This window comes from Acomys russatus, chromosome 11 (genome assembly GCF_903995435.1).
Source record: "Acomys russatus chromosome 11, mAcoRus1.1, whole genome shotgun sequence".
Lineage (NCBI taxonomy): Eukaryota > Metazoa > Chordata > Mammalia > Rodentia > Muridae > Acomys > Acomys russatus.
The window spans coordinates 54,074,756-54,097,712 of NC_067147.1; the positions used below are offsets into that span (position 1 = coordinate 54,074,756).

General features: G+C 45.8%; 1 protein-coding gene across 5 annotated transcripts in view; it reads right to left on the reverse strand.

Annotated features, from left to right (window-relative positions):
* Adarb1 (adenosine deaminase RNA specific B1) overlaps window positions 1–22,957 on the reverse strand; it is a 125,592-nt gene that overhangs the window by 10,759 nt on the left and 91,876 nt on the right. For 4 of the 5 annotated variants that reach the window (XM_051153292.1, XM_051153291.1, XM_051153288.1 and 1 more), the window contains exons 3-7: window positions 21,506–22,440; window positions 16,272–16,386; window positions 12,669–12,837; window positions 11,455–11,633; window positions 10,264–10,432 (exon numbers count right to left, since the gene is read on the reverse strand). In XM_051153292.1, the coding sequence (XP_051009249.1) occupies window positions 10,264–10,432; window positions 11,455–11,633; window positions 12,669–12,837; window positions 16,272–16,386; window positions 21,506–22,440 (1,567 nt within the window). The remainder of the gene's footprint in view (window positions 1–10,263; window positions 10,433–11,454; window positions 11,634–12,668; window positions 12,838–16,271; window positions 16,387–21,505; window positions 22,441–22,957) is intronic. The other variant, XM_051153289.1, reaches the window with a different exon arrangement.

A 22,957-nucleotide genomic window follows, 5' to 3' on the forward strand; every position in this document is an offset into this window, starting at 1 on the left:
TCAGGTTTTTTTTTTTTAAATATTTTATTTAATTTTAATTTATGTGCATTGGTGTTAGGATGTCAGATCTTAGAGTTACAGACAGTTGTGAGCTGCCATGTGGGTACTGGGAGTTGAACCCGGGTCCTTTGGAAGAGCAGACAGTGCTCTTAACCACTGAGCCATTGCTCCAGCCCAATGTCTCAGGTTTTAAACAAAGTTTTATTTAAAAATTATCTTATACCATGAAATAACTCTGTGTCATAGTTTTAGGGTCTCTAAAACTGTGACAAAAAAGTCATGACTAAAGGCAACTTGGAGGAGGAAAGAGTTTATTTCATCTGATAATTCTCAGAGCAGTCACTCTCCATCACTGAGGCAAGTCAGAGCAGGAAGTCAAGGCAGGAACCTGGAAGCAGGAAGTGAAGCATTAGACATGGAGAAAGCGCTTACTGGCCTGTTTCGCATAGCTTTCCCAAGCTCAGCCTGCTTTCTTACACCATCTGAGACCATCTGACCAGTAGTGGAAATGCCCCCTTTAGGCTGGGCACTCCCACATCAATCATTAAAAAAAATCCCTATGGCTTGCCTACATGTCAGTCTTATGGTAACAATTTCTCAGTTAAGATCCCCCCTTTCCAACTATGTCTAGGTTTGTGCCAAGTTGTCAAAAAACTAGCTAGCACGTTTTTCCATGACAACGCATTTTCTGGAGGCTATTTCTTGAAAGGTATCAAGAAGCCACATGTTTCTTGTGGAAAACTTGAAGGAAATTTCACAAGGGCAAATGTGTGTGTATATCCATATATATATATGTATATATGTATGTATATATATGTGTGTATATATATGTATATATGTATGTATATGTACACACACACACACACACACACACACACACACACACACACACGTACGTTTTCTTTGCTTCTAATTAAATGGCTGCTCAGTCAGGGAACAAGTGGCCTGATCCAGGGCTGCAGTCTCAGGTGGAGCTCCTCAGAGGATGGTGCCGGCGATGGGGCACTGGGAGGTATATGTGGGGTGATAACAACTGTGCTGCACACACTGGAGACAGAGAGTGGCAACGCGCTGGCACTTATCGAACTACTGGTTGACACCTGCAGTGGCAACACTCTGACATACCACTGGCCTACTATGTGCTTGATCTCTTCACCCCACAGACAAGAAAAGCCGAGCAAGGTGGAAACTACTGCCTACTAAGCAATTTTGTATGTCATATGTGATGGGAGAGGATGGAAGGCACAGCCCAGATGCTGAACAATAAAGCAGCAAACAGGCAAATCGATGAAGAACCAGCAACGGAGGTACAGGCAGTTCTGTGAGAAAAGGAATGAGAGACTACCTGCATAAGAGGAGGTATCAACTTTAGAGAAGGCTCCTTGAGCTGTCCCTGAGGCTGATCTCCAAAGAGAGAGGGGATGCAGGAGGACAGGTGGGGGTAACCATGGAGAGGCAGGGCAGGCCAGAGGGCGGGGTTGATCTGGGTGGCCAGGAGCCAGTAAGGGGAAGGGTGAGATCCTAAGTGGGTTCTGGAGGACTCGTCCCATTTGACACGGGTGTCAATGGAGAGAGCTGACTGGCCCTGCATTTTAGAAAGTGATGTCATCAGCACAGGGGAAGGGATTTAGGGAGAGAGGGCCCCTGAGGTACATGTGTCTGAAGCAAGAGTCCAGGTAAGTGGCCGTGATGCTACAAACATCAGATGTGGGAAGAAGAGAACTCCTGCCTGGAAGAGCACTAAGACCCAACCTCGAACTTACCCTGGATCTACTGTCACTGGATGTGCACTGTATACCCAGGTGACCCTCAGATGAACTTCAGCCTCTGACCTTCGAGGGAACAGAAGGCAGATGGGTACTTAATGGGTCACAGCCAGTGAACAACAGGGAGGGCTCCACATAAGCAATTGCTGAGCCTTACTCAATTGCTGAGCCTTAATTGCTCACTCAAATACTCAGGTAACGCTGCACCCAGTCAAGCTTTAGCCTCCTGCCGCCAGCTGCTCAGGCCTCTTAGGTACCTATTAACTGCCAGGTTCTCTCAGTGTCCAGAGTCCCTGCTTGTTACAGAGTGTGCCTGGCTGGGCTGCCCTTCCCCAGCTACTCTCCCCTATGTAACCCAGCCATTTCGGCTGTGTGGTCCTTTTTTGGCCTCTTGCCCTCTTGACTGCTGATCCTGGTTTCCCTCTCCTCCCTTTTCTCTTCCTTCTTCTCACACAGCTCTGTTCAGTTGGCTGGTTGGTCATGTTCTGTCTAGGTCCCTCTAGATGCCTCTGGCTAAGCTCTCCCTCCTATCTACAACAATCCTTCTCCTCCACCATGGCCTCCTTTTGTTTCTTTTTGTCGTTATGGCTACACCTAGCATTTCCTTTATCTCTCCCTTCCAGTCACAGCAAATCTTATGAACTTGCTTTAAAAATAGATCTAGGGGGTCTGGAGAGATAGCTCAGAGGTTAAGAGCTCTGGTTGTTCTTCCAAAGGCCCTGAGTTCAATTCCCAGCAACCACATGGTGACTATAACCATCTACAATGAGATCTGGTGCCCCTTCTGGCAGGCAAGCACACTGTATACATAATAAATAAACAAATCTTAAAAAAAATTTAGATCTAGGGTCTGACCTCTGGTTAACACCATAGCTAGACCAGGGTCAAATGATGCCATTCTTGTCCTTGCCATTGAGCCCCTCCTGAAGGAAGTCTGGCCTTCAGTCTCTCCCTGTAGCAGCCCTGGGAAGACACTGACTGGTCTAGTGCACACCCTTGCAGGAACCCCCCAACAGGTTCCCCAGAAAACAGCTGCCCAACAGGCCAGCTCTCTCTTACCAGCCCCCACCCCTCAGGCCTGGGCTCCAGGTTGCATAGTCTCCCAGCTTCAGCCTAGAGGACTGGGCACACAGGAACCACCCACTGAGCTCCCTCATCCACCTTTCACGCACTTTATACTTCTGTCTCTGTGACCTCCCTCAGCCCCCACAAAGGAGGTCAACATGCTGAATGGACAATCTGTAACTCCTAGGATGTACTCTTTCTACCCTCGAAAAAGGAAATTAAACCAGTCTTCTCCATCCAAAGAGAACATCTGAAATGATTCAGCTCTGGAGGCCCAAGGGCTCCCTTCTGATGCAGATGAGAAGCCTGCTGATTTAGTCGGTTTTAGCAGAACTCAGTCCCCTGGGCAGTAATGCAGAGTCTTGCAGAAACCAGCATCTGTCAGGAGTCATTAATTCTGAACACACACTTCCTAGGAGATCCCAGGAGCTTCTAGAGCTCTGAGGCACTGGGCAGAGAACAGAGCTCCTCAGCCAGCTCTGCTGCAGACAAGCTCATGTCAATCAGCCTTACAGAGAACAGTCACGCCTACTTTCCCAGACCACTGACCACTGGGCAAGGATATCACAGATATAGCCAGATTCCAGATGGTAACACATTCACCAAGTAACACATACATGCACGCATGCACCCCTAGAGATGCCTGCCCAGGTTCTATGCCCACCTGAGCCAGGGCACTAGATGAGGAGCCTCCCTGCTCAGGCCCCAGGAAGGGGACTCATTTGTCACCAGAAGACAATAGATACTCCCGCCTCCTGGTCTTAGGCCTGTCATGCTGGGTTCAGGACTGGTCTAGGGCCTTTTTTGTTTTCCTTAGGTTATTGTCTGAGGATGAGTTACACAGTGCTGTCACCTGATCTGTCTCCCCTGAATCTATTGCAGAGTCTGACCTGGCCCTGAGCACCCAAGGACACTGACCAGAAAACATACAACAAGAGCACCACACTGACCCAAGCATGACCTCTTTCCACAGCCCTCGCTCAGACAGGCAGCCGTTTTAGGGCAGGAGTTTGCTCAGTGGGTCTCCTTCCTCTCTGCTTCCATGTGACAACTTTCAGAGAAACCACCTGTACCTGCATGCAGGGTGGCTCTTCCAGGGGCTTCCTGTGCCTCTGTAGAAGAGCCCTTCCCTGTCCATGAAGCAGCCTTTGCCTACCTACCACCTGTCCTGCATCCTGGGGCAGCAGAGGCCACAGACTTAGCAGTCCCAGGAAGATTCTCTGGCCTCTTGACAGGGCCTCTCATTGTCCTAAGCTAAGGGTAACCCTTCTAGGGCTGCCCCCACTGGCAGGCTAGCTGGATGCTATGGTACCCTCCAGTGCCTCCCTCCCCACTCTCAGCCTAGGCCAGCCCTCAGCTCTCCATCTATTTTGGAACACTGTAGGGCTCTCCTACAAGAGGAACAAGTGGCCTGTTTGGAGGCCCTGCATCTAACTGGCATCTTTCTGGCCACTGTGTTATTTTTGGACCATGGTTTTTCTGAGTAAGCATTTCCTGGCTTTGTTGTCTTTTCTGAAAATGTATGTCATTCCTATTTCTATCAATTGGTCTTTGCGTTTCCTCAAAGAATTGCTCTTAAATATGACATAAAAGACAAGAGTTTTGAGACTTCTGACTTTGGCATCTGTTTGTGTGACACCCCCCTCCCCAGTCAAAAGCAGATTCCCTTCACTCAGCACACCCTGTAAACTGGTGCCTCTATCTGCAAAGTCAAGGTTGCTCCAAATCTACACTCTAACTTGATGCTGATTGAGGGTTCTTACTACATGCGTGGCTCTCATTTTTACTGGTGTGGAACTTTGGCAAATATTAATAACTTAGGAATTGTGTTTAGCTGAGAATCTGCAGGATCCGGACCACTGTAAAACTGAGCTGACACAGCAGTGAAGGGACAGGAAAGGCAGTGGTGTCTGGCATACAAGGGAGGTGTAGAGTGCTGAGAAAACCTTTATGCTGTGGGATAAAACAGGGTAGGTCATAAACCAGCATCTTGCCTATCTGAAGTCTGTCCAGAGGACTAGCGTCCAACTTGGCTGATTAGGCAGTAATGGGGTGGGACTAGAGTTTAGAAGCTATTGAAGACAGGCAAGCACCAGATTAGGACCCCGTTTTGCTGCCAGGCTCCAGGACACCAAGGAACTCAGAAAAACCAGAACTTCTTAGGAAGGACTTCCTGGCACAAAGTCAATAAACAGCAGCCAGGGCTGATTCTTTTTCTGAGTGCTCAATCCCAGCTAGGTAAATAAATAAAAGGTACCAAAGATGAGAACAAAAACATGGACCTAAGAAGTAGTAAGAAAATTCTAGAACCCAACCTTAAAGAAATGCAGACCTATGAGCAGCCTGGCAAATACTTTAAAGTAACTGACATAAAGACGCCTAATGAGCTAAAAGAGAACACAGGCACTGAGCACCGCGGAGAGAGTGCACAAACAGATGAGGCTACCAACACAGAGGCGACTGCATCACTACACGAGAGATTATGAAGATGAAGAGAACAAATGAACTGAAAAACTGGCCTGTGGGAATCAACGGGGAGAAAGCCAGTGATCTTCAAGACTGGCCACCAAAATCATCAGGAGAGAAGACTAGAAGATGCAAAGAATATAAATAAAGATAGGCCATGGGGCTTATGGACAGCAGTGTGCAGAACATGCAAGTCCTGGGAATTCCAAGAGAGAAAGAGAAAAGGAACCTAATTTTATTTGAAGAAATGCCAGAAACCCCAACGGAAGAAAGAGAACACATAGATTCAAGGGCAACAAACTGAAATGAGCATAAATATAAGGAAAATGACAGTGAGTACATTTCAATCAAACTGAGTCAAGACAAAAACAATCTTGGGAAGCATCAGTGAAAAGTCAGTGCTCATAGAAAGAGAGTTTATCAGTTTCTCAGTAAAAACTATGAACCAGGAAGGAGTGGGAAAATGTACTCAGTTCCCTCCATAAGACAGCACCAGAATGCTATGTAAGAACACGAGGCTCTCCTGCAAAGGAAAACATACGAACAAACACAGTAACTTCAGGGGCTGGAGAGACAGCTAAGCTGTTTAGAGCACTTGCTTAGAAAACTGGAGTTCAGCCGGGTGTGGTGGCAAATGCCTTTAATAACAGCACTTGGGAGGCAGCAGCAGGTGGATCGCTGTGAGTTCGAGGCCAGCCTAGTCTACAAAGTGAGTCCAGGACAGCCAAGGCTACAGAGAAACCCTATCTTGAAAAAACAAAAACAAAAACAAAAAGCAAAAACAACCCCACAACTGGAGTTCAGTTCCCAGCACTCATGTAGGTGGCTCGCAACCTCCTGTAACTCCAGCTCCAAGGGACCCAACCCCCTTTTCTGGCCTCCAACCCACCCTTACATTTATGTCATTCACTCATACAGACATACACATACTCGTGAGTAAAAAGAAATCTTAAAAAATTAACTATTATATAATAAATATTTATGCGTTATTATATTTATAATAAATAATATTATATAGAAAACAGTTTACTTATTTATTTATTTTTAGGTAGGGACTATCTATGCAGTTCAGCTTTGAACACAGGATTCTCATGCTTCGGCCTTCCGTGTTGTGGGACTGGGTATACATCACCATACCTGGCTTGTAATTTTTATTAACTTCGATTTAAATAAATTTGTCTATAGATTTATGTAAGTGGGTATAAAACACGCAAAGACAGAATCTGTGCTTTTGACAGAGTATGAGGGAGTGGAGCTATAAAGGAAGGGTTCTTCTATGTCTTTGAAGTTACATCATTACCACTTTAAAATAGAATGCTATAGTTTAAGACGTTTTATGTAGCTATGGGGCGTTGTAGAGGAGGTACTGCTCTTCTAGAGAGCCTAAGTATGGCTCCCAGCATCCACATCAGGGGCTTACAGCTGCCTGTAACTCCAGCTCAACGCTATTCAACACTTCTGGCCTCACATAACACCTGCATGGATCCCTGCCACACACATGTACATACGTTTTAAAAATCTTAAAAAAAAAAAAAGAATCATAGCAACAAAAGAATTTCTGTAGGCAACACAAAAAGAAATGAGCCTCCTATGAGGCAGTCAGTAAGAGAATAAATCAGTGAATCAATAAAGGGAGAGGTAAAACTACATGCCACACCGAAATAACAAGCTAAGCCCCGCTACCAGAATACTTTAAATGTTAACAGACTAAACTTCCCTGCCAAAGGACCAGACTGACAAACAGATTAAACACAGCAGCGTGAATTACATACTAAGATGTCTACTTCAGATCTAAGGACACGGGCATGCTGCCAGTAACAGGACGAAAAGAGGCATTTCCTAAAAAATGTAACCAAATGAGCAGGAATAATTAGATAGCATAGGTTTTTAAATTTAAAAAATCCAGAAGAGTCAAAAGATAGTATCTGATGATACAGCAGCCAGCTCGCTGGCAAGAAAACATAGCATATCGATGGGGCCAGCAGAGTGGCTCATGGGTAAGGGCACTAACAACCTGAGTTACATCCCTTGGACTCACATAGTGGAAGGAGAGAGCCAATTTCTGCAAGTAGTCTCCTAACTTCCACACCACCACCTGCCAATTGACACACCAATGTGTAAAACAACAACAACAACAACCACCACAGTAACAACAAACCAATGAATATCAGACAGCAAGCCACAGAACTTCTGAATACACGAAGCAAACCATGGCAGGTCTTAAGGAGGAAGCAGACATCATGATGTCAGGGGATGCCAACACCGCACTCTGCTGTGCACACCTCAGAGGGAGGAGCAAAGCGGAGGCAACAGACGTAGAACACGGCAGACATCTGGATCTAACACAGACAGAACACTCCACCGTAAGAACAGCGGACCACACATGCTCCTCAAGTGCATCTAGAGCATTCTCCAGGGCGGACCACACACCAGCCTCAAAAATTTTACAAAATTCAAGAAAAATTAAATCATACAAATATATTTCCATTCACAATAGAGTAAAACTATACATCAAAATAAAATGCAAAAGGAAAAATTAAGGATACGGAAATAAAATGTTATGCTCTGAAGGCATCAACAAACCAAAGTTGTGAGGGAATTTACATGCATGAGAATAAAAACAAAACATACAAAAGCAATGGAATGCAGCAAATTCCTCTAGGAAGCCAAAACAACTTAGAAAAAAAAAAGAGAATATAATTGAAGAGTCCTATTTGCTGATTTCAAAATGGTATAAAGTAATAGTACTCCAAACACTGTGATCCTGACACTACACAGTGCAGCAGAACAGAAGGGAGAGGCTACAGACAAGCCCTCACATATTTGGTTGCCATCTCCAGCAGGTGACAAGGCCACTGAATGGCAAGGGTCTGGAGAAGGCACTGAATCGCCTCAAAGGTTTAAGGATGACAATAATGTCAACCATAAAAGGATCTCTCCAAATCAAGAAGAAAAGGGCATGACTGGAGAGATGGCTCAGCAGTGGACCTAGGCCCAGGCCCCAGCACTCACATGAGGGCTCACAACCACTGTGGTGACTCTAATGCCTTCTGTTGGCCTCTGCAGACCACAACAGGCACACAGAGAAACATGCAGGCACTCACGCAAACAAAGCATGTGGTACATGTAGGCACTCACACATACAAATAAAATAAGTAAATATTAAAACAGGAATAAGATAAGGGCTTCAAATGAAAGCAACCTAAAGACAAATGGGTAAAGGATATAAATATACAATTTAAAGATAGTAAAAAAGAACAATTAGTGTTTTACATCTACTGAAGAAATGCCCCATGGCCCCAGTAACAAGAGGAAAGAATGCAAACTAAATGCCAAGATGCCTGTTTACAAAATGTGGTGGAAGCAAATATATGTATGCATGGGGTGGGTTGACGCGACAGCAACTTGATATCCTCTGTGAAGTTAGTTATGAGACTCCTAAAGCCCCAGAGGCTCTAGCACAGGTTTTGCCACAAGCTTCCTGAAGTCAGGAGTGCAGGGAGAAGGCAGCTAAAGTGAATCCCAGGGCCCATCATGACGGCAGTAGCCCATGACTAAGTCAGAATACTTGCAAAACTCAGAAATAATGACTTACATAAAGAAAAAGGTCAAACAGCTGAATGAAAAGGAGAAACAAAATGGGACTTAGAGTGTAACAGCATCTCTGTAATTAGCAACACACACACTTAAACGCTGACATGCACAGCACTAGTGGGCCTCACAGCACACGTACACACATACAAACACAGAAAAGCATATGGACAGTGAGCTGGAAAGACACATGAAGAGCAAACACGCTACTGCAGGTCGGGTAGCACACTACTAAGGCCCTGCGGGGTTCGGAGCGTGTAGGTTTTGAGTTTTCGGTGAGACATGCTCCATCAGTAGTAGAGCCTCCAAAATATTTGAAAACTCAAGAGCCTCCAAAATCAAGAACACTTCTGTCCTCTGGATTTTTTCTTTCTTTTCTTTTCTTTAGCTAAGAGTTACCTTCACAGTGTTTGAGAAGAATGGTCCAAGGCATATGTGTGATTAATCCAGCTTTGAGTCTTGGGGCTCCCCCATGAAACCCATCTTAGAGAAAAATCAAAGCAAAGAGCTCACAGCAGTTGAAAAGATGAGTGGTTCATGAGTGATGACTAGGTTTTATGCCAGGTGCACTGTGAGACGTGTCTCCCTAAGCTTTGTGAGGACACATCAGGCATATGACCCGTCTGATGCGAAGGGGGAAAGATACACACGCACTATGTCTATGCCAGTTCCAAAGCTCCTGGGTAGCCAGCCCAGAACTGCTCACCCTGGGGCCACAGGGGTGTGCATGCTCTGTAGAGAGATTTGATTTTTTTATATGCATTTGCACTTTTGAATATTTTCCATCACTGGCTGAAATACATTAGCTGAAACATAAAAACAGAGGAGCCACTGGAAACTCGTGCTGGCATCTGAAGAAACAGATTTCTAAAATCTGACCTGGATCTAAGCTCCCAAGAGAAGCTGCTTCCCAGGCATGTGGTAACTAGAGCAGAGTGTTCATGGAGCGCCAGCCTTGGCATGGGATGGCTCACATTGTTCTAGTTGGTAAAGATCAGTTATCAAAGTGTTAACTGATGGGCACAGCAGCCATGGACACTGCACTCCCTGATGACAAGGAAGTGCTTGCATGTGTTCCTCAGAGAGCAAATTGTGTAAAATATAATCTGTAGAATGCCCAACATAATCAGCATAGCCCTGATACCCATGTTGAGAAAGACATAATAAAAGGCAAAATGAATGTTCTGAGGCAAGTGGCATGGGAAAACCGGAGTGCCCTGTGCCACAGTCTCCCTTGTCGTTCCAGGTTACCCTGGGGCACCTGTGTGGAACCTTAGTCCTTAGAGAACTCTTGGAGCACAATTCTGAAGGTGGGGAGTTAGGAAAGGGCTTGTAAGAACCACGCATGCACAGAGAGGGGCCCTAGTGGCCTTACCGTGCTATCTTGTCACTGCAGGACATGGTGAGCAGCCGTTCCCCCTGCAGCACGCCATCCCAGGTCTGGATGCTAGCGTTTGAGCGCACGGGGATTGTCCCCTCACCAGACTCTATTTTCGTCCGTAGCTGTCCCCTTGCTTTGCGATTTGGATGTCTATCTGCTGGTTCTAAAAGAAAGAAGGGGTTCAAAACACACAGGTAATAAAACAGCTATCTTACTGAAAAGCACCTCTAACATACTAAAATTTAATGTATAACTTATGGATATTTATGTGAACATTTATTTGAGCCATACAAACTATACATTCCAGTAAATATGTAAAATTAAACTGAAAAGACATAATACAGACCACGTTTATGAACATGGAAAAAGGTGGTTTACACTTTAGCTGAGATAATTTCCATCGTTAATGAGTGGAAACAAATGGAGAAAATGGCTAAGCTTTGCTAATTCTGAGTGACAGATACTTGAGTGCTTATTATATATTAACTTTTATATTTTTATCATCTCAAAAATAAAGCAAATAGAAGTCAACCCATTGGGAGTATGTGAAGACACTGATTAGCAGGGAGGTATAGGAATATGGGTGACTTTAATTTTTTTGTTTGTTCATTTTTTGTTTTTTCTAGACAGGGCTTTTCTGCATCATGGCTTTCCTGAACTCACTTTGTAGGCCAGGCTGGCCTTGAACTCACAAAGATCCATCTGCCTCTACCTCCCCAAGTGCTGGTGACTTTAATTTTTTATTATTATTTTAAAATAGCAATTATTTACAGTGAGTATTACTGTTTTTACAACCAAGGAAAATCCATTTGGAATGCATGGTCCTTAGGCATGAGAGTAGGGAGGTACACACAAAGTGTCACAAAGCCACAGTGCCTGGCTGGCCTCAACTGCCTGTGCCCGCCTGCTTCTGTGGAGTGCTGCAGGCTTCGCCACACACTCACCAGCCAGCACTCACTGTGAATACAGGCATCACTTAGCACCTTCCTCTTAGAATTAGCATTTTTCATTCATTAAAAATTTCAAACTGAATGCTTAGCTGGGAAGAAAGAACATGCACTTTCACAGGGACTCTTATCAAATCCATACCTAAGGCTGAATTTTTAAAAAACAAAACAAAAGGGAAAAAAGAACATTGATGTGGATGTGTTCTAACACTACATTATATTATGTTCTCTTAAAAACCTGTCAGCTGGTGAGATTCTGGCGTCATACCCTCTAGCACTGGCTCGTGGGGAGAGAATATCCGGGCGTCTCCGCAGGGCGAGGTGCTGATGTACAGGTGGAACTGCACGGCGTCCTTCAGCCGGAACCCGCCCCGTTCCGACCGCTGAAATATGGACTTTTTCTGGTCTTCTTTGTTACTGCATGGGAAGAGTTACGAGAGACAACTGAAGGTGGGCGCCATTAGCGCAGGGGTCTACTGTGGCTCAGAACAACGCAGAGGCCAGGACTTTCAGAGGGGGAGAGGTGAGTTTTCTGGAAGCAGGATCTTGCTATGTACACCAGGTTGGCCTAGAACCTGGGGTTCTGCTGCCTCAGCTCCCCTACTGCTGGGAATTACAGTTGTGCACCACTACATCTGGCTTGAAGTGGAATCATTGTTACTCCTGCTTATAGTGATCCACAGTTCAGGTCCATTCAGTGTTGTCAACTGTGAGTGACCACTCCTTCTCAGGTACAGCTCAAGGGAGAAAGACAACATGGAAGAAATGGCATTGTCAAGAAAAGCAGTCAGATGCAAGATCAGTTCTGCCCATGCATGCTGACTGAAATGAAAAGGACTGTGCTTAGGAAAGCATGGTTTTTGTTTGTTTTGTTTTGTTACTTTTTTTTTTTTTTTTTTTTTAAGCTTTTCAAGACAGAGTTTCCCTTTGTAGCTCTGGCTGTCCTGGAAATAGCTCTGTACACCCAGGCTGGCCTTGAACTCACAGAGATCCACCTGCCTCTGTCTTCCGTGTACTGGGATTAAAGGCATGCGCCACCACCTCTCAGGTAGGAAGGCATGTTTATATTCAGTGTGTGAGACAAAAACCACCATCTTAAGTTAAGGACTTGAAATGTGTAATTCTGTTATGTTTCTGTGTATCTGTCTTATGTAAGTGTATGCGTGTGTGCGTGTGTGCGTGCATGCGTGCATGCATGTGTGTGTGTGTGTGTGTGTGTGTGTGTGTGTGTGCGTTTAGAGTTAGTCCACTCTAGTTCATATCTGAGCATCATGGGAGAGTGGGACCTGCTCAGACAGCATCACAGGAGAGCAAGGCTCGGCCTTAGTATTCCTCACACAGTTACACTCCTGAGCACTCAGTGCTTACAGAAACAAGTAAAGGCTATGCAATGCTTTCTGATCAAAAGTATTTTTAAAATAGCTTCCTTCACTTGTTCACTCCTAAACTTACTTTAAATAAAGGTCAAGCTGTGCATAAAGAAACCTGAGCAGGGACCTTCGGGAGATTATCTCTGCATGGCAGTCATTTAGTGCGAGGCCACGGTCACTCATGTATTCACCGTTGATACATTTCGTCCCTGTTGAAACACTTATCACCTTGGCATCTTTGACGTCTGTACCTGAAAGACAGGAGAGTGACTGGCAACTAATGATTCTGCCCTGTTTGACATGTGCTCTCGGCAACTGGGCCATTCAGGGTCAGTTGAACACCTGAGCCGTTTTTCGCATGTCTTTGCGTCTCCTGATTCCTACCTGAGAAACTTGAACCTAACAGCCTCTCGCTGAGACTCTGTTATGTGCCACTTCCAGGATGCCACCTTCCCCACCCTGGAGTCTACACCCTAAACCCCATGTGGTCATTTCTACTGGCATGCACAGGTGTTTGAACAATCACACAAACACCAACTGGCCTGGAATCTGTTCATCTCTAAAGTAAAATATTAAGGAGGTTAGGAGGAACGACCTACAGGCTCAAGAACACCAAAAAGAAAATGGAATCAGCTTTCACGGGTTTCACTAGCAACTTTTCACACTTACCTACACCAAGAATGAAACCATACACAATGTGACCTTCCAGAGAGAACATCATGATTAAATCCTGCAGAGCAGATCATTGACCCAGACATGCTACAAAGACCTAAATATGGGAGGGAATGTGTCCCAGTGGTAGAAATAGGTAGAGCCTAGCATGTGTGAGGCCCTGGGATACATCCCTAGTATGACAAGAACAAACGAACAAGAAATCCAACAGCATCAACAAAGCAATCCTGAGTATGGCTTTAGAGCAGACTCACAATGACTGAAATAGAAGCGTGTTCCGTGCTGTGACGGTTAGTGTTCACTGTCAACTTGACACTCTCTGGGCATATCTCTAAGGGGTTATCTTATACCAGGTTGGCCTTTGCGCATACCTATGAGAGATTTTCTTGATTAGACTAATTGAAATGGGAAGACACACCCACTGTGGGTAGCACCATCCCCTGAGCTGGGGAATGCTCCTGACTGCATGAAAGGGAGGAGAGGGAAGTGAACAAAACACTCATCTTCTCCATGTCTTGACTGCAGATGCAGTGTGGTCAGGTGCCTCAAGCTTCTGCCAAGTGACTTCCCCACCATGCCGGACTTCTCCAACTATGAGTTGAAATACTGCACCTAAGCTGCTTTTTATCAGGGCATCTGCTCATGGCAACAGGAAAAGGCACGAAGACACAGACTGTGTGGGAGGCACTGGGCCAGGGGAGTTAGCGATTCCTTCTCACCGCTTGTCCTCATGGTGCCCTTCTAAGGAGCTTTTGTTTACATTTTGAAGAAAAGAACCACAGGTCACAGGATTAATAGCCTGTCCTGAGGCCACTCAACCGCTGAGAGCGTGGAACCTGTGTACCTAGCTCCCTTTCACTGGCTTTACATATACATTTTGGCTACAAGCTAACTGTCAGAAAAAACATACAAAAGTCCTTGAGGTGACTGGCATTGTTAGTCTTTTCTGTTTTCCGTAAAGGAATTCCTGAGAGAAAAATTTAAAGGGGGAATGTTTTATTTTGACTCACAATTCAAGGTTTTAGTCCACAATGGCAAAATGGAACAGAACAGCTTAACTCCTGGTGGCTAGAAGCAGAAAGAACATCTGCACTCATGGGCCTTCCCCTCTTTCCTTTTCTGCTCCACCTGGGCCTCTTCCTCTAGGACAGTAGCATCCACACTGAGCCTTAGTCCCCTCTCCACCTACCCCCTCTGGACAAGCCCTCACCAACATACCTAGTCACTTCTCAAATCACACTGACAATCAAGATTAGCCATCCTAAGTCCACCCCTTGTCAACTTGGCAGCCAAACACACCTTAAAACATCAGCTCATTCTTGGCTTCCAAGAGAATATTAATGAAAAATGCATTTACTTTACTTCTTCTAAGAGTATCCTAATCTTGACAGTCCCAACACTGTTCAATCCAGAGTGTACCGAGACTCAAGGCAGGATCTTAGCTGTGAGCCCCTGTGACAATTAAAGCACATTTTACACATTCCCAACACAGGATAAACTTCTCATTCCAAATGGGAAAGACAGGGGCAATAGGCAATGCAGATGAGCTCTTTGCCACAATGTAATGCAAACTTCCAGCACATTCTGGGTTCCCATCCGGAACCTTAGCTCTGTCCACATTCTTAGTTGTCCGGGTCCTCCAAGCCCCTCAGCATCACCCATTAAGCTGAGCTTACTCATTCTAGGCCCACAACTCCAAACTTTTCTAAAATTCCTCCCACAAGCCACTTCCAAAAGCCTTTTCTGAACCACAGTCTGTCAGTCACAGCAACAATCCCACTTGGTATCACAGATGGCACCAAATTTCTGTCATACTTGTCACTGGTGTGACAAATTCATGAGAAAACTAAAAGGAGAGTTTTTTGTTTTTTTTACTTAGGCTGGGTTTCTGCAGTTGCAGTCCAGTGTGTGTGTGTGTGTGTGTGTGTGTGTGTGTGTGTGTGTGTGTGTGTGTGTGTGAGAGAGAGAGAGAGAGAGAGAGAGAGAGAGAGAGAGAGAGAGAGAGAGAGAGAGAGAACGCGCGCGCGCAGGTCATATATGGCAGTGACCAGGAAAGGGATTTGTTTATGAATATGAGTGTGGGCGGGGTGTGAGGGAAAGTGAAGGGAGAGGAAGAGAGACTGCAAGAAAGGCAGAGAACGAGAATGACTATGCTTAGATTAATGGGCTTCCCCATGCCCATTTTTAAACTCTTTCTGAACCTCCCGACCCATATGGGAGGCTGCCAGACACACAGGCAGGTCTTCCACCCTTGTTACTCTCTGGAAACACCCTCATAGGTACACCTCTGCAGTGTGCTTTACAAACTTCCCAGATTTTCTGATTTCACAAGTGTTTCCCCAGCTCTCCAGAGAAATCACTCTGATGTGGCAGCACTGACACTGATAAAGTAGAAAAGGTCTACGTTCAACAGAAGACAGAAACAGCAGCAGACTGCTTCCAGAGCACATCTGGTCAATAATGACGTCATGTGGTAAAAGACCATGCTCTCTCAAAGGAAAGACAGGTTAAAAAGCTGACCGTCTTGGGGGCCTAAAGAGATGGCCCAGCAGTTAAGAGCACAGGTTTAGTTCTCAGTACCCACATGGCAACTATCTGTAACTCCAGTTCTAAGGGAACACTGATATCTTCTTCTGGGCTCTGAGGACACTGTATGATTGTAGTACACGTACATACAAATAGGCAACACACACAGATACACACTTTTAAAAAAGTTGAACATTTTGGAGGAAAAGAGCTATGTGTGTGTGTGTGTGTGTGTGTGTGTGTGTGTGTGGGTTTTTTTTGGGGGGGGCAGTTTGCTGGGGATTGACCTCACAAATCTTGACTGTTAAACATGTGTTCTGCCCACTAAGCTATGTTCTCAGTCTTGAGGAGGGAAAAAAGGCTTCTGAGGACAATCCCTATACATGTATATGGCAGGTGCATAAAGACAGAGCGAATAAAAAGCAATTTTCTGCTGGTGTCACAAGGCTGTGGATATTTATGGCTGAACAGAATGCTAGATGCTTACCTGTGGTCATCACTACTCCAGAAAGCACTTTTCTTCGTGCATGAGGGGAGGAAAAGTTGTCTGTCAGGTCACTGAACTTACCCAGGACCAGGCGTGAGACAGCATCTGCCAAAACCTGGGTGAAGAGCAGAGACCAAGTTTAGTGCCGGGAGTCAGGGGAGGTGGGGGTGGCACCTGTGGTGGAACCAAGTGGGGGGAGGTGGGGGTGGGTACCTGTGGTGGAACCAGTATCTCTCAGTGTCAACACATGCTCTCTAATACAAAGACTCTTACAGTCTCACTTTTACTCTAGAAAACCCACACAGCCACACCTAGCGTTTGTGTGTGTGTGTGTGTGTGTCTGTGTGTACGCGAGTGCATGTATGTATGTGTGCCCATGCACATATTCATGCATAGGGGAGCAAGGAGAAAAGTCATCAGTAGTTTTATCTAGCCATGGACCCTGCGTGCCTGGCAACATGGTCACACTATGCAACTGCATCATGACTGTTATGGGGTAACCAAGCACTTTACAATTGAATTGCAGGCCCATTCTACAGAAGGAAATTAAAGCCTGGCATTGTAAGCCTGGTCCAAAGCCCAATGCTAGGAAGCTTAAGCCATAGAGAGGGAGCCACTATTGACGCTTTGCTAAACAGACATGCTGGCAAACCTCTGCAGGTATTTATGCTTATCCCTAAAGACTAGCGCTGCCCCTTGTCTAAGAGAAGCACATCTTTTTGTAGCTTGCATCACTGACTGTAAAGACTGAGAACAGGTAAAAGTGATGGGCATGAGCAACTGTTGACTGCTCTGCCCTGAACAGAACATCCATAACAATCCCGGCAAGACTAGAAGAGGGATAGAAGACATGGAGATGGAGGATGTACAGATGGGCTGAGAAACACGGTCTTCTAGACATGACACGGCTGCGGCATCCATTACCTTGTCTTAGGAAGAGGATCAGTGGTTACCTACACAAGCCTTGGACAAACGTATTAGTTTCTTTTCTTGTTGCTATGATAAAATCCCCTAGCAAATGCAGGCTTACAGGCTACAGTCCATCAATGCGGGGAAGTCAGAGCAGCAGGGGCTTGAGGGAGTTGCTCACTTTATATCCACAGTCAAGAGCAGAGAGCAAAGAATTAATGCATGTACTCTAGTGCTCAGTTTGTTTTTTCTGTTTGTTTGTGTTTTTTAAAATTATTTATTTATTTGGTTTTTCGAGACAGGGTTTTCTCTGTATAGCCTTGGCTGTCCTAGACTTGCTTTATAGACCAGGCTAGCCTCGAAATCACAGCCATCTGCCTGCCTCTGCCTCCTGAGTGCTGGGATTAAAGGCCTGCGCCATGTTTTTCTGTTCTTCTTCTTTTTTTTTTTTTTTTTTTTTTTTTTTTTTTTTTTTTAATATATAAATGCAGGTTTATTGGAAGTGGCCCAGGAGGGGGAAGGGGAGGAGGAGCGTGCACTGGGGGGTGGGGTGTGAAGGTAAGAAGAGAGGGTAGGGAGGTGGGGAGAAAAGGGGGACCTGGAACCAAAATGTCTGGTTTATATAGTGAATCTCTGGGAGAGGGGAAGCCCCGCCCCTGTCCAGTCCATAATTGGGGAACAGTTTTTATATACCTTTAACACCCTTTAAACCCCTTCTCACCCTCAAACACTTCTTAGATCCTCAAACCTTACAAAAACTTTACACTGTCCTGAAAAGGCAACTGAAGACTTGGTCTTTGTTGCTAAACTTATCTTCAAACCCACTAGAGACCTGAAAAAGAAAGAAGACCACAGGGAGCATGAGCCAACCAGCCTAAGTATTAATTAATATGACAGAGGCTTACCCCTTATCCAGGCGGCTTTTTCTGTTCTTAAACAAACTAGGGCTCCCTGCTGGGAGAAGGGTGCTACCCATGTCAGGTGGGTCTTCTCTCCTCATTAATTAGCATAATTAAGATACTCCCCACCCCCAGACAAGCCCCAGGCCAACCTAACACAGACCATCATTCATTAAGACTGCCTTCCCAAACTGGGCAGCATAGGGTGTGCACCCCCACCCCCTTTGATCCCAGCACTTGGGAAGGCAGAGGCAGAGGCAGGCAGATCTCTGTGAGTTCATGGCCAGCCTGTTCTACAAAGTCCAGAACAGCCAATGCTATATGTGGAAACCCAGTCTAGGGGGTGGGGAAACAAAACAAAACAAAACAAAACAAAAACTGCCTACCCAGAGATTCTAGATTGTAACCATAGTATTGAGGAAGGGAGTGGCCTTGAGGCTCCAGCCCTCCCTAAAGAACTGTAGGAAGTTAATGGTTGCTGGAGAGAGGGAGTCATTTTCCTGAGTGCTGTATCTACTGGTAAATTGCCCTTGCTCAAGTAAATAACCTCTCACTTATGCTCATGCAAGCAACCCTAATTAAACACAGTGGGTCACACACAGAAAGAAAAAGACATGAAGGCAGGAGGCGGCTTGTTGGGAAGGATTTCCGTGGGAATGGGACGGGGTAAGAGAGGATACTGGGAGGGAGGAAATTATTAAAGAAACTATATGAAATTGTGAAAGGATGAATTTTAAAATATAAATTTTAAGAGTTGTTATTTCACGTAAGGGTAGGTACAGCTCCAAGTGATTTTCAGAGCCCTGAACCCAGGAAACCTGAGCCAGGTACCTATGGGATGTATACTGTGAGACACAGGCAACTGAAGAACCCAAGTAGCTCTGACTCTCCAAAAGGCCTTAAGGATCTTACCCTGTGTGGCTGGGGCAGTATACAGCAAAAGTATAAAGATCCTAAATGTAGGTCAGCATAGTGGCCTGTGGCTTTAATCTCCCAGCACCTGGGAGGCAGAGGCAGGCTTATCTCTGGGAGTTCACATCTAGCCTGGTCTATATAGTGAGTTTCAGGGCAGCCAGAGCTATGCAGGGAGACATTGTCTCTATTAAATAAAATAATAAAATAAAAGAGCCCTATATCCCAACCACTTACCTTCAATGACATGAACAAGTATGAGGACCTGCTTTACAGTTGATGCTTGCTTACTCTACAGTGGCAAGCCTGCTACAGCAGAGTGCCGCAGCTATGGTATGGCCAACACTATCTGTCTTTACAGCCCCACCTCACACTTGACTATCAGAAGGCACATAGTTCTCAGGCTAGCGATGCTTAGCCTAAGCCCTTTAAGAGATATTTTAGAGAAAAGGCAAAAATGTGCATTCTTCCTGGAATGCAGGTCATATTCCTCCCCACCCTGAGCCCTGCCACTGGAAGTCCACTCTGAGAAGACCATATTGGCTTCACAAATTTCTGAGCTACCCTGAGGCTTTAAAGGGGGCAGTGCTGATTGTGCCACTGGGAAGAGGTGTGAGGACACTGTTCCCAGACTCAAGTGGCTCCAAATTAGAGGTCCAGAAATTGATGTTTGACATCTCAGGATCCAGAGGAAAACAGAATCAAGAGGCAGAGAGACACCCAGCCTACCTCACCATGACTAGATCCTGACAAATGCCACTTGCCTCCCCAGGTGAGCAGTTCAGTCCTTTCCATACAAAGACACTGAGGCAGTCACTCAAAAAGGCAGGGCTAGCCTTAAATAGCAGCACTTCTAGAGGCAGGCAGGTTCCTGTAAGTTTGAGGCCAGCCTGCTCTACATAGAGAGTTCCAGGACCATCCAGGCTCCATAGACTACCCTGTCTCAGAACAAACACACAAACAAACAAACAAAACAACACAACAACAACAAAGAAAGCAGAGCTGAGGCCACCTGCCCTCAGATCCTCTAGCTGCTATCTCTCTATGGGATCTGCAGCATCTGGTAGCAGTTGTCTGGCTACCACCATCAATATTATGGGAAGACAAATCACATCAGATGGTGTGTTGAATTCAGGCCAAAAGATCTTAGTAAATCTAAGCCTGGAAATAAAAGTCACTTGGGATCCAGTTTCATTGATTTGCAAAATAACCAATGGACTAGTTGGTTATTCTTGGAGGAATGTTAACAAGGGACTAATTGGAAAACAGGTACTTGCTTGTCACAGAAAGTCAGTAAAACACCAAGTCCATTCCTGTAGACCGAGCTGTACTTGATTACTTTAGGCAAAGCAGAACAAGGCTTTTAAAACCAAGATTTGAGTTTAATCCTGGCACTCGGGAGGCAGAGGCAGATAGATCTCTCTGAGCTCAAGGCCAGACTGGTCTATAGAGCAAGTTCCAAGCCAGGCAGAGCTTTTAAGACATTGCCTTAAAAACAAACAAACAAACAAAAAACAAAATAGTAAATTAAAACCAAGAACTGTGGTCACCGCAACTCTAGCTGTATCACAGGCCAAAGAGAAAGGGCCACACCTGAGTCCCAGGAGAACGCAAGCCTTCCTATCCACCACATTTTCTAACTTGTTAATTCATTAACTCTGGTCAATTGCTTCCACACTAAAGAACATTTTGACAAAAAGAAATTAAGATAGAAGATTGAAAAACAGATCAGTGAATCTGGGGACTCCAACAACCAAGACCAAGCCAATGATCTGGGACTTGGTGAAGACTGAAGGTCCCTTTTTGTTCTTCCTCTTCCTGAGATCTGTCCTGAGCTACCCTAAATTTTCCTTTCTTTAATGTGAGTTTTCTGTAAGGGTCACAAACCAGATGGAACAGGGAGAAGCCCACACAGATGTCACATAGGAAATTTGGCATACAGAGACTCCTAGCAACCAGCAGATTCTCGAGTGTTTATGAAAGGGTTCTTCCTTGCCACACCTACTGACCTGCCAGCATGCTCCCTACCGCTCTGGGGGTGGGGGTAGTGCCCCATCGCACTGACCTCAACAGGGGCCTTCAGCTGCAGACTGAACAGCAGCCCTTATTCTGGGCATGATCTCTCTGTGAATGACTCAAGGGATGCCCCACTAAAAGAGGACAAAATTCCAGCATTTGGACTCTCTGCCTCGTTCCCACTGAAGACTTGCTCTGGGGTGAGAGTCCCTTTAGGGGCATCATTAAATAAAAAGGCAATTGTAGCTGTCCCAGTGAGGGCTCTGAGGTACCCCTTGCTCTGCACTGTCATCACCCTAACGAACATCAGCAGACTGAATCAGTGACCAAGTGACCATGGAAACTGACGTAAAGTGATTCCATAGTCAGACTTACCAGCAACTGCTCCTGCTGGGGGCTTAGTAACATAGGAGTCGAAAGCAACAGTAAAGACTGAAGGTTGCTGAAAACGTCATGAAGGGCGATGCCCACTTATTTGCAAGCACACATTTTCCTCACCTGTGGCAAATGCAACTGAAGACCCTCACTGAGAACAGGCTGGCGAGATGGTGTTTGGTCCAAGTGCAAATTGAAGACAGTAGCCAAGGCAGACTGTGCAGCCCGGGCCTTGGCAAGCTTCTTGTTTCTCCCTGAGCCCTCAAAAAACTGGCCATCTACCACCACGGACATGACAAAGCTCTTGGCATGGCTCTCCCCGCTCTCAGAGAGGAAGTCATACTTCAGCCCCGGGCGCAGCTCATTCAAGATCATCACAGGGTTCTTCCCACTTGGGGGAGGGAATGGTGGTGGGATGGGCAGAGGAGGCTGAGTGAGGCTGGCAGGCACTGGGGAGGCCGATAGGCTAACATCTCCACTTGAGCTGAAGGAGTCATCCCCATTGGAGCCTACGTAGAAGGGTGGCTCGGACTTGTCTGGAGTCTCGAAGCCATTGAAGAGTGTGTCAGGGAAGTCGGCCTGGTCAGACGTGAAGTCTGTGTTCACAGAGAGGGTCCTTCCCATGGCCAGGTGGGCCTCGGAGGCATTGGGGAACTGGACAAACGACCTCAGGGCCTTCTCAGCAGCATGGAGTTTTGCCTTTTTCTTTGTAGGGCCAGAGCCCTCAAAGACCTGCCCATTCACCTCCACAGACATGACAAACAGAGGCGCATGCACGGGTCCTGTCTGGGACAGCAGCATGTACTGTAAGCCAGGCTTGATTTCGTTCAGCTGCATCAGGGCGTTCTTGGGCAGAACAGGCCCCGGTGTTTTCCTTCGCTTCTTCAGGCGGTACTTGGAGTGGCCATTGCTACCCTCCTCCAGGGGCCGCTTCCGGCTGGTGCTACCACCACCCCCGTTGGAGAGTGGAATGCCCTCGTCAGGCCCGGGCGTGCTGCTGTCCTTGGGGGGCATGTTGTCCAGATTGCGGTTTTCCTTAACATCGGCGCTGCTGGAACCTGTGGTGCCCAGAAAGAGTAACTTACAACGCCTTCGTTGCAGGATCTTGTAAATGCAAAATTTATAGATTCCTTTATCTCTTTGTAGCTGGGTAAGTGATGTGTGTGTGTGTATTATTTCTTTCCTTAATGCAAATGTGAGGAGCTACACACTGACCAAAGATGTAACTGTGCGGGGCTGGAATGTACTTTGAGATTTTTTTTCTTTTTAACTAACACCTATTGCCTTTTCTAGTTAGTTTACCAACTTCCTCTGCATTAAAAGATAATTTTTAAATTACTTTTTATGCTAAAGGCATCCTAAATCTTCCTAGCTTATCGAGATGGTAAATGTTAAGTTAATCCCCCATAAGACTCACACCAAGTCTGATGAAGTGGCCTCTGGATCTTCCAGCACATAGGCACTTACTTATCTCAGCACGTCTTCCTGTGCAAGGTCACTGACCTTAGCTGACACACATTTTAAACTGCAGCACTTCTCAGGAGAGGAGGTGCCATCTAGAAACATGTTTTTACA